Source organism: Pygocentrus nattereri, chromosome 21, assembly GCF_015220715.1.
Source record: "Pygocentrus nattereri isolate fPygNat1 chromosome 21, fPygNat1.pri, whole genome shotgun sequence".
Lineage (NCBI taxonomy): Eukaryota > Metazoa > Chordata > Actinopteri > Characiformes > Serrasalmidae > Pygocentrus > Pygocentrus nattereri.
Window position 1 is genome coordinate 15,571,539 of NC_051231.1, and position 12,942 is coordinate 15,584,480.

Genomic DNA, 12,942 nt, shown 5'->3' on the forward strand with positions numbered 1-12,942 from the left:
ATTTTTTTGAGCTGTGTGTGTAGATGGATAGAACAGCAGATCATCAAACTCACATGTTCAATGTGATCTCTGAATTTTGGATATATATATATATATATATATATATATATATATATATATATATATATATATATATATATATATATATATATATGCACACACACTGCTTTCACACAATTAGATAGAAACATCTCTCCTTTTGTCCTCTAGGTGGCGTACTGGGGCATGTTACACTTAAACACAGCTGTAACTCTAGGGCAGACAAGTAGGTGCTCTACGCGGTGGTCTTTGGAGGCTCTGATTGACAGCTGCATAAGGAGGAGAGGATGAGATGGTCCAGCCTGAACAGCTGTGGTCACGCGTCTTCTCCATGGACACAAATATTCACAGCACAGAGCAGCACAGAACTAAAACTCTCCAAAACAGCCGCCATTTTAGGTTGGCTCTTAATGTGTGAATGTGTTCCTCTGATGGCAGTCAGGTGTGACAAGTGCAGGAGTTTTTTGTAACACTTTACATTAAGGGCACATAGTCTGCCAGTAATTAAGGTATTTACTTATGAATAACTAATCAGAAAGTAAATAGTTATTAATCAGGAACAACTTAAGTCGTATATTAACAACCACAAGCCTAAATTACTAACGCATGTACTAATGAATGAAGATGAAGGTAATAAAGGCTTTATTCATATGTTAATTAATGTTGTCAGAGGATGCTCCTCAGCCACTGTGCTCTGGAATATTATGCCTATAAAAGTCAACTGTGTTTTTTCTGTAGCTCCATCCTCTCATCATCTTGTCCTTCTGCTTCATCATGCTGTGTAGGCAGCATGTTTCTATCCTGTCAGGTCTTGAGTTTATTGTTTTTGATTTCTTATGTTACCCTGTCTGTTTCTACCCACCTAGTGACTGTTCAATAAAATTAAAAGCTTACACTGACATTGTGTCGCAACTAGTCCTCATTTGTGACAGTTGCTATAGTTTTAATTATAAAACTATAAACTTTAATTGATACACAGTGCCTCATGAGGGAATGGTTTATCCTATAGTTACCACTGAACTCAGAAATGAATTAATTATTGATATGAAAGTGCAGTCCCTTTCTCCTGGGGTCATAAGAATCCTTGACTCCTTGACATTTTTGTGCTTTCCCACATCTACCTGATTGAGCTCCACAGCTAACAAGCTCCTGTTGTGCTGATTGAGGCGTGTCAGAGTGAGAAAAATACAAAACTATGCATGATGCATAATAGAACTATGATAACTCATGATGAATTCATAATGTTTGTGCCCCCTGAAGTAAAGTGTGGAACCAGTCAAACTTTATTGCTCATTAAATACTGATTCTTCATGATGAATCCATGTTTGTGCCCCTGAAAGTGAGCAAATCACACGTGTCAGAGTGAGAAAAATACAAAACTATGCATGATGCATAATAGAACTATGATAACTCATGATGAATTCATAATGTTTGTGCCCCCTGAAGTAAAGTGTGGAACCAGTCAAACTTTATTGCTCATTAAATACTGATTCTTCATGATGAATCCATGTTTGTGCCCCTGAAAGTGAGCAAATCACACTTTATTACTGGTTAAATACTAATTCTTCACGATGAATTCATAATATTTGTGCCCCCTGAGGTAAAGTGATGAACCAGTCACACTTTATTACTGATTAAAAGCTAACAAAGTAGCAGGGATTAATCATTACTTACCAAAATGACACTCATTCTTTTGCCCTCTCAAGAACAGTGATGAAAGATAAGTACCATGTGGCTAAAAAATGACATTGATGAAATTCACAAGAATAAAAAAGCATATTTTATTATCATCTTATGACTTCTACACTATACACAGAACCAGAGCATGTGAATATGTTACCGTAGTACACGGAAAAGGAATATAATGCAGCATGCAGTGCTTCCAAATAACTCACACAAGTTCAAGATTGAGCCTTTGAGGGACAATATCGCGCCAGGTAAGCGATCGGCTAAGCACGGTCAGCGCCCTCTGTCTCGGCTCAGTCTGTTTACTACTAGGCCCTGTGAAGCGATGCCAACGTTCACACACAGCCCTTCAGAATAAGAGTCCCTGTCAAAGGCGGAATTACAAATGAACCGAGCAGCATAAAATCAAAATGTGATCTTAACCAGACAGAAACGTGCCGGACGCCACATATTACTACTAGAATCACTCGACGCTCGTCAGAAACAGAAGCACCTTACTGCTCTTAAAACCAAAAAGGTTTACTGCAAATAAGTAAGCACCAAACCAAATATTTAATTTATAACGAACTTAGAAATGATAGCATCTGCAAATCCGTTGTTTCACCACAGATAACAGCTGCATGTTTTACACGTTAGTCTAGAAAGAGGCGAAGCACAACAAAACACTCAGACAACAGTACCACGTGTAAATATTATATCTGCGATGTAAATTACTTAAATAATAGAGTATGCATATGCATAACTCACTTTTAAAAGTAAGGTAAATACAAAATATTGCAAAAAATGTGAAGAGAGAAATATAGATTTTTTATTATTTCAATTATTTTTATTCGCTTCTCTTAAATGTTTTACGAGAGATATTCACTCAAGACTCTATGGCCGCTTGACATATAGAATTTATCGCAATTACAGCCATTTACTGGCGAAGAAAAATAGTAGTAATTTCCAGCTGAAACAGTTGAAGTGTTACATTTCAAAATGTTGTGTTTCCATTACTAAAACATTTAGATATAGCAATATTTAAAAAGGGATAACAGAAATATAATAGGAAACACGTTTTCATTTTACTGAAGGTGGTATTTTTCAGAATAGCTGGCATACATTAAGATAATTTACAGTTTTATTTCAATCAAATGCCTATTTTCAGTAAATAAACTAGTTTACAGTTTAATAAACATACAACAGTTTATGTCGCAACAGAATGACATTGCAGTATGACACAGGTAATCAGAAATTGCATGAATAGAATGAAACTAACAGAGCTTTGCCAACGTGTACTAACATTCTTTTTGTATGCTATAAATTTAGGCACTGAATAAAGCCTTTATTACCTTCATCTTCATTAATTAGTACATGCGTTAGTAATATAGTCTTGTGGTTGTTAGTAAATGACTTATTCATTTGTTCCTGATAAAAGACTCATTATTTTCTGATAAGTTATTCATTTGTAAATGTATTAATTACTGACAGGTCATGTACCCTTAGTGTAAAGTGTTACTGAGGTTTTTTTTAACTGCTGTAGCTGAAATGATGCTGTAGCTCCAATCTGCAGTCTGAGGTCGATCCTCCCCTTGTGGGCTTCTGTTGTGTTCACTCTGTTGTTTGGGTTTGAGAGTAATTTTCTTGATTATGTAGGTTTCTCTTTGTTGTGACTCAACTGCTGTTCTGCTCCTGGGCAAGTTACAAGTTAAGCACTGGTGAACAAACCAGCAATTTTAAATTCAATGTACTTAAAATACTAAATACAGTTGTTTCATACACTGCAGCCATGCAGTGCTTTACAAATGAGAAAATACAAAGATAATTCAAATGAAAATGTAAAGTACAAACAGTAACAAATTCAAATTAAAAGACAATTAAAGCAATACATTTTAAAAGAGAATTGCGTTTTCGGTTAGATAAATGCAGGTTTCTGCAAATGATCAATTCTTACTATTTTTACTTATCTAAAGTGTAATCTAAAGTCTCAATTATTATAATATTACTATTATTATTTTTAAACAGCTAAAAGTTGTCTGACCAGCCCAGCAGCAGACATAATATGAAGAGAAAAATGATTAAAACCATTGCTAGTGGCTCTTCAATTTTGAATGTGGCTGTTTTAAAGTTGCCATGTCAACAGACTAATCTGTAACAAGTTGATTCAACACAAAAATGCAATTTTAAAGTTCAAAATCATTAAAAATATCCCTTAACTTAGTAGTTGAGGAATATGTGCGATATATTCAGGTTTATGTACTGTCATATTCATGAGTTTGAGTTGACTTTAGCTTTGTGACATGATGTGTTGTCATGCAGTAAGTACGGTTAGAAAGTAAATAAAGGTAAGTTGTGGTCAAGGATTCACATGGTCAGCAACAATACTCAAACAAGCTGTGGTATTCAAGTGATGAGTGATCAGTATTAACAGGCCAATGAAACGACATTCCCCATTACACCACCTCCACCAGCCTGAACTATTCACATAATACAGGTTGGCTTCATTGATTCATGCTGTTGGTGCTAAATTCTGTCCCTGTTCTGTGTGACAGAACTCCAGATTCATTGCATTTTTTTCTGGGTTTCAACTGTCCAGTTTCAGCTTCCGCTTTCTGTTCTCGGCTAGTGGCACTCGACATAATCTTCTGCTGTTGTTGCCCCTCCACCTCAAAGTTTGATGTGCATTCTGAGATGCCTTTTTTTTTGCTCAGCACAATCGTACAGAGGGGTTATCTGAGTGAACACAGCCTTTCTGTCAGCTTGAACCAGTCTAGCAATTCTCTGCTGACCTCTCCTAACCAACAAGGCATCTCCATCTGCAGAACTGCCATTGACTGGATATTTATCCTTTAAAACGTGAAAATATCAGGAGATCAGCGGTTACAGAAACACTCAAACATGTTCAGGACCAAATCTAATGTTCTTCAAAAAGATTGTTATATTGAAAACAAAAAACAAGCCTAAACAAATATAACATACACTTAGTGAAGTTGTAACCCAATATTTACACAGATACGATTTGTTATTTGGACTGTTTGGTAGTACTAACATTGTATATATATATATATATATATATAGAGAGAGAGAGAGAGAGAGAGAGACAGAGAGAGAGAGACAGAGAGATGTCTATGTGTCTGGCTGTTTGTCAGTCTGTCTATCTTTCTGTCTGTCTGCCTGTTTAGCCCAAACTATTCACACTTTATTTTTCGTGAACAATTTAGGACAGCCATTGAGAACAGAGGTTGTTTACATATATTCATCGAAGAGGCACGATAATAAAGCTGTTTAACTCTAATTGCAGGGGTTTTTTTTGTATTTGTGCTTTGAGTCCATATTTCCAGTCCTGGATTTTGCAGTTGCTGGAAGGTATGACAGCAGGCAGCCAGTCACTCACAGCAGCAGTTCAGTTAACTGCCAGTGACCAAGAAATCCAGGACGAGACACTGGATTCACAGTCTTGATTTAAAGCCCTCAACTGGAAGGGATAAAGGGAGCCTGGAAAATAGTAATGTACAAATACAATATAACAGTTTTTGATTCATAAAAACCTCACAAACATGTAACCAGTACAAGAAAATGTATTATACTGGCCGTTTCACAGGTATAAACCCTGCACCCTTTGGTTTGCATTTCTTTTTTCTATTCAGTTGTGTCCAAGTATCCCGACAACCTTGCCTGGTATTTTGGCAGGCATCCCCTGAGTGTTGGTGTCAGCTGAGAGAGAGGGAGAGAGAGAGAGAGAGAGAGAGAGAGAGAGAGAAAGGGGGGGAGGAGCAGGCTATTCAAAGCACTTGTCCTCTATGTGTGTGTCTCAGAGCGAGGGGGGACACACGGGGGGACGCTGCAGACTCTCACCCCCCACACACACTAACACACATTAGCCCACCACGGTCACGCTCACACACCACACTGACTGTCAGCAGAGCGAGAGAAGGAGAGAGGGAGAGAGAGAGAACAGGGCTGAGAGCCGCTCATGTCGGTTTGGTTTGCTCTATTAGAGTATTTGCTGTTCTGTTAGTTCTTCAGGGAACACATATCTGTTCCGGAACACCTACATCAGTGTGTGGACTGTGTTATGGATCTGGAGTGCCGGAGCAGTGTGGTGGGCCGCTGGGCAGGACTGACCGGCCTGCTGCTGGTCATCTTCTCTGTGCCGATCTCAGCTTTTAATCTGGACACCACAGACACTCTGAACAAGGAGGGAGAGCTGGGCAGCTTCTTCGGCTTCTCTCTTGCTCTACATCAGCAGCTCTCACCACAGCCGAAGAGCTGGTAAGTAAATACACACACATTTTCTAAGCCGCTTCTCCCTCAGGGTCGCGGGGATAAGTAAATACATTACGCTTACATATATTTTGTGTTGATATCTATCTATCTATCTATCTATCTATCTATCTATCTATCTATCTATCTATCTATCTATCTATCTATCTATCTATCTAAACAGTTAAAGGTTACAGTTTTTAAAAGGTACTGTTCACTTCTCAGTACAAATAGTCCATATGTGGAAACTCAACTGCAAATTTTCTGTAATATACATATATATATATATATATATATATATATATATATATATATATATATATATATATACTGCTGTTATCAGAATAAAGTCTCATATCTTTATTTTTGCAATTTTTCATAATTTTTGACATAATTTGAAAATACTTTTTTACACTTAACATTGTCTTTAAATTTCATGATGAATGGACTAAAAGAAGTAATCCAAATCACTTGGAAAAAAGACTAGTTCCAAAAGTAGGTTTTTTCCTTCTCCTGTAAAGCTACCATTTTGGAGATATGAGGTTCGCTCAGCCTTGTATCGCCATTTTCATAATGTTTTACTTTTTGCATGAATTTTAAGCTACAGTTTGTCTTTACATTTGGTTAAATTTTTCTTGATAAACAAACTGACAAAAATGGTCAGTTAAAAATAAAAAAATATTTACATCAGAAAATAATGAAAATAATCTTGTTCCTTTAACTTCCTTTGTGAGTTAAGGATGTTTATCTTCCTCCTGTCTGATTTTGGAGATGTGGTTTAGTTCTGACGGTGGGGATCTCAGGCAGATGTCAGAGCTGCTGTGTCTCCTCCTCTGAGGTGTTTCAGTACTGAGTGACTGGGTGACTGAGTGAAGTGCTCTGGATGAAGGCATTTCATTATGGTTATGCACTCTGTCTGCACGTGTGTGGGAGAAGTGCACTCCAGTATGCAATGATTTACTGAGGGTGAAAGTGCGGCGCTGAATCAGCAGGGTGTATGTGTGGGGGGTAACAGTGAGGGAGCGTTTCTGACTGAACTGCACTTCAGACTGACGCAGAGCTCTGATTGGCTGCAGTGCTGTAGGACAGGAGTGAATGATAAACAGTTGCTGCTGGTGTAATTCTGTCAGAGCTGAACGATATCAAGACGTTATTGTTATTGTGATAAATTCTGTCTTGATAATTTTCTGAGTGACTGATAATCAGCACTTCTACAAAACTGAACACCTGCACTGACTACATAAATACCAATTATGCAGAGTGAGAGAGAGAGACAGAGAGAGAGAGAGAGAGAGAGAGAGAGAGAGAGAAGGATATATACGAGAAATGTCATTGTGTATATATACATATATATACTTGGCAGCAACAATTGCAATTAAACATTTGCAATAACTAGCGATGAGTCTTTTACATCACTATGGAGGAATCCTGGACCACTCTTCTTTGAAGAATTGTTATATTGGAGGGTTTTAGAGCATGAACTGCCTGTTTAAGGTCACACCATAGCATCTCAATGGGAACTCAGGACTTTGACTCGGCAACTGCAAAACCTTCATGTAGTTTCTTCTGAGCCATTTAGAGGTGGACTTGCTTGTGTGCTTTGTTTTATTGTCCTGCTGAACAACCCACCTTAACTTGAGCTGGTGGGTGAATGTTCTCCTTCCGGATTTTCTGATAGAGAGCAGAATTCCATCAATTTTGACAAGTCATCCAGGTCCTGCAGAAGCAAAGCAGTCCCAGACCATCATACTGCCACCACCATGTTTGACTGTTGGTATGATGTTCTTATGGTGGAATGCAGTGTTAGCTTTACAGCAGATGTAATGGGACCCATGCCTTCCAAAAAATTCCACCTTTGTCTCATCAGTCCACAGAATATGACCTTAGCTTAGGCGAGTGAGGCCTGCAGTTCATTAATTGGTCATCTGGGCTCTTTTATGACCTCCTGGATGAGTCATCAATCAGTCCTTGGTGAAATTTTGGTAGGCCAGTCACTCCTGACAAGGTTCCAAGTTCACCACTGTTCCAAGTTTTCTCCATTTGTGAATAAAGGCTCTCACTGTGGTTCTCTGGAGTCCCAGAACCTTAACAATGGCTTTGTAACCCTTTATAGACTTAAACATTTCAGTGAAGTTTGTTTTACATCTGTATTTGAATCTTTTTAGAATGTGGCATCATGTGTTGCTTTTCGAGTCCTTCTAGCTGCTTCACACTGCCACACAGGCTCTATTTAAGTGATGTTTAGGCAGTGATCATGACTGGGCGTGGCAGTAAAATTAAACCCAATAGTCATTTGAATTTGGTTAACTGGTTGATTTAGTAGCTAAGCGGGCAATTACTTTTTTCACACAAGGTCAGGTAGAGCTGAACAGCATTTTCCTTCAACAAATGAAATCATCATTTAAAAACAGCATTTTGTGTTTAATTGGGTTATCACTGTCTAATATTAAAAGTAGTTTGATGATCTGAAACTTTCAAATGTGACAAATATGAAAAAAATACAGAAGAAATTATGGAAGGGTAAATACTTTTTCACAGCACTGTATGTATATATATATATATATATGTATATATATATATATATATATATATATATATATATATATATATATATATATATATATATATATATATATTTATAGGCTGAGAGAGAGAGCGAGAGAGAGAGATATCAGTGAGGTGTGTGTATGTGTGTGTGTGTGTGCATGTGTGTGTGTGTGTGTGTGTGTGTGTGTGTGTGTGTGTGTGCATGTGTGTGTGTGTGTGTGTGTGTGTGTGTGTGTGTGGGTGTGTGTGTGTGTGTGTGTGTGTGTGTGTGTGTGGGTGTGTGTGTGTGGGTGTGTGTGTGGTGTCACTAGGCTGATATTGATCAGTTCCTGTAAGGACTGATAGTTCAGATCATGAATAAATGATGATGTCAGAATTAGCTCAGCTCCTCGTCTCATACCATCTGCCTGATCAATCAGAGCTTCTGATTTCACTGAACTATCATCTGCACTACACCCACTCACCGGAGTAACAGATAATAAAGGAATAAAATAACTACAGTATTGATGATGTATTAGAGAAGAAAAGATCATTACAGTTAATCTTTTTTTTTTTTATAATTTTTTATTGGCTTTTTGAAATTACAAAACACAAAAATAAACAGTAATAATAATAATGATAATAAAATAAATAAAATCCCACCCAAAACAAACAAACAATGAGCGCTGCAATAAATATCTCTGCATAATCACACAAACATGTATACATGCACACATGGGAATAATGAAATGATCAACAAAAGTGCAGGAGACAGGTAAATAAGTAACATATATGAAATAAGTAAAATAAACGGGCAGCCAGTCCTCCTGTTCCAGGGATAAGTGATGAATTATGTTTTCTGTAAAAAGGAAAGTAATGGTTCCCAAATCCTCTGGAACTTGTCAGAATTGTGGTTGAGGTCATGAGTCAGCTTCTCAAGAGGAATAAGAACAGAAATCTGTGTTATCCACATGTCAACTGTAGGGACCTGGGGGGTGGACCACCTCAGCAAAATACATTTTTTCGCCAAAAATAAAAGAATTATCAGCAGAGATTTGGTATACGTGTCAAAAGAAATATCTGGAGCATGATTAAAGAAACAGAAAGAAGGAGTCAGCAAAAATTGTTTACCGGTGACTTCTTGGATTACAGAATGAACCCCCTTCCAGAAAGTTTTTATAAGGTCACATGTCCAAAACAAATGCATAAATGTACCTCTATTACAGTTAATCTTAATCTCACAGAGACACAGCCACTCAGACTGACACCACTCACACTGACCACTCAGACTGACCCCACTCAGACTGACCCCACTCAAACTGACCACAGGAACACCACAGTTAGACTTTGTACTGTATTTACATTCACTTACGGTTTACTACAAGCAAACAATAAAACAAATGACACACATCACAGTGTTTCATAACATATGTACAGTATGACACTATATTGCAGTGTCCTACTGTACTGTACTATACTGTATCATACCTATACTTACACACAGTAAGTCATTACATATACAATGCTGGGCAAACGTCTTTAGCATTGATGAATGAAAATAGTTTGAATCTTTATCTGAGCAGTAAATGTTATTTTAATGCTTAGAATATTCGAAAAAACATAAATACAGCAAAACCACAGTTTAGATCACAGTTAGAAGAACACAGTTAGAAGATCACAGTTAGAAGAACACAGAAGATCACAGTTAGAAGATCACAGAACACAATTAAAAGATCAGATTTAGAACAGAGTTAGATCACAGTTAGGAGATGACAGGTTTGGTCCCTGATCTTCTCTCTGCTCTCAATACATAATTAAGTATTGATCAAATAAAGCAGGTATTGGATGGTAACTGTAAATACTGATCTGATCTAAGGTGATGAATGTTTTATCTGAAGTGCTGTGTGTTTCACTGAAGATGCTCTGAAGCTTCTCCTGCTGAAGTGCTGTGATGGTAAAGAGGTGTTTAATTCACTAATGGGCTCTGATGATTTCATAGATGAGTCATGTTGTCTTTCAGTGACTGTACATTAAAACTGTTGTGGATGTAAAGTGATCTGACCGACACTGTACTGTACAGTCCATCTGTCGTGTGTCATGTTTTGACTCACGCCTGAGCTACAGCATGATTGGTCAGTTAGAAATGACTCATTTTTGTTGGTAATGACCTCTGGAGCTCCTCAGAGATGCCACTACAGGAATCAGGCCATGCTAACCGTAACCTCACTGATATCCAATCTCAGTGTCACATTAAAGAGAGAGAACTTTGAAGAAGTGTAACTGAAGAACTGATTCACACAAACCCCTCAGTGTCGGCTGCTGCTCTGCTTCCTGACGGTGAACTGTGAGTGTGTAGCCTGGAGCGAGAGGAGCTCACTGATCCGATTCACTCCTCTATTCGCTCCTCTTTAAGAAGGCGCCAGGTTACAGTAGCCCACAGCTTTGGTGTATTCTCTGTATTGCTCTCTGTCTCTATCTGTCTCTCTCTCTCTAGAGGTTTAATGCTGTAAACAGATCCATGGGAATGTGACCTGGACATTTAGGACTGAAAACAGGTTCACTTCCAGCCCGAAATGATCAAAAATAAACCCTGAACTTGTCTTGCTGCAGCGACAAGAGACGCGTTTAGATCAACATTCCTGCAGAGATCTACGTTAGAGGTGTGTTCAGCTCTGTCTCTCTCAAACATATGCACCGGGGGCAGGGACACGGGAAATGGGTGCGGGGTCAGTGATACTAAAACACACTAAAACAGTTAAAGTGTGTGCAGACCTACAGGTCAGTTCTGAGCCCTAGAGTGGCTGAATAAATAGCATTCAGATACTGTTACGCTGTTACACTCCCAACATTTTGGAACAACTTTGGAGCATCTTCAGGTTTATTTGGCAGTGCTGTGTCTGTGTGTAATGAGATAAAGCCCTAACTGATCCAGCAAAGGCAGTAAAACAAATGTTTAATAGCTTTTTAAATCTCATTTTTAAATCATATTTACTGATATATTTGATTGTACTGTCCTGATTTTATTTCATTTGTTGCTGTAAGTGATAAAAAAATGAAAGCTGAAATTTAAACAGCTGAGATTTCCCGCTGTGTTACAAGCACCCCGTCCCAAATCGCACACTAGTTTACTGAATAGTTTGTAAAAATAGTGCATATCCCATTAGAAGCACACTCATTAGTGTAGTAGGCGAAGTACAGAAGTGTGTGGTTTGGGATGCATGTTCAACAGTTGCTCTGCTGCGCTGCTCATTAGCTGCTCATCAGACACCTCCAAGAGGAAGTTTGAGGGGTTTATTAATTGAGGGGTTTGTTGATTAAGCATTAATGGAGGTAAATTAATTAAATCTGGAGATGTGCAGGTCATATGGATCCACCAATCTAGCTAATCTTCTCATAGTGTTTTCTGAAGATGCATCTAAAGCATCAACATATCTTTTTACATTGTTTGTGGTCATTCTGTCTGTTTTGTTTGGGTTTATCCACCTGCAGGGCTGCAACTGCAGTAACAGTGATGAGACAAGCTCTATTAGAACACAGTCAGAGGTACAGCTCGCCTACCAACATGGAGATATGCTCTTCTTAATGACAATAGCAATAAAATACTATGAATAGTCAATTAGTGTGTGTGTGTGTGTGTGTGTGTGTGTGTGTGTGTGTGTGTGTTTATAGTAATGCCAGAGCTGAATTTCTGTACAGTGCTGTTCTAAAGAGAGGTGATGTTCCAGCGCCTTACAGCTACACCATAGGTTGATTAAAGTCAGTAGCTGTTTCATATATAAAATAACGTTTCATGTAAACCTTATATTGTTGTAAATTCAAGGATTTTATTTTTTATATAATTGTAACCAATTTATTTCACCAAGTATGTTATACACACAAGTAATCAGTCTTGGTGAGTCACTTATATGACATCAACACACTGAACAGACAAACCTGAACAAGGATTTAACTAAGAAACAAGTACAAACAGATAAATAGAAGAACGAATAAAGAATAATAAAGAAAGTTAAAGAGAAGTGTGAACATCTGTACATACAGATCTGAGTAGATACTACAAAACCTATTATATTTACAGAAGTTTATAGACTGATATAAACATCTATACAGCTGTGTAACTAATTCTGTTCACAGGAGTTACTGTAATACAGTGAAGAGGTTTGATAAGTTACTGTAAATAATCATTCTGTTCAGAGGAGTTACTGTAATGTAGTGAGGAGGTTTGATAAGTTACTGTAGCGTAAATAATCATTCTTTTCAGAGAAGTTACTGTACTACAGTGAGGAGGTTTGCTAAGTTACAGTAAATAAATGTTCTGTTCAGAGCCGTCACTGTAATACAGCAAGGAGGTTTGCTAAGTTACAATAAATAAATGTTCTGTTCAGAGGAGTTACTGTAATACAGTGAGGAGGTTTGCTAAGTTACAGTAAATAAATGTTCTGTTCAGAGGAG

The 12,942-nt window shown here is 37.7% G+C and overlaps 1 protein-coding gene across 3 annotated transcripts in view; it reads left to right on the forward strand.

The window, feature by feature from the left end:
* Positions 1–5,507: 5,507 nt before the first annotated feature.
* itga7 (integrin, alpha 7) overlaps positions 5,508–12,942 on the forward strand; it is a 45,337-nt gene continuing 37,902 nt past the window's right edge. For all 3 annotated transcript variants that reach the window (XM_017692811.2, XM_017692812.2, XM_017692813.2), the window contains exon 1: positions 5,508–5,976. In XM_017692811.2, the coding sequence (XP_017548300.1) occupies positions 5,780–5,976 (197 nt within the window). In that variant the 5' untranslated portion in view covers positions 5,508–5,779. The remainder of the gene's footprint in view (positions 5,977–12,942) is intronic.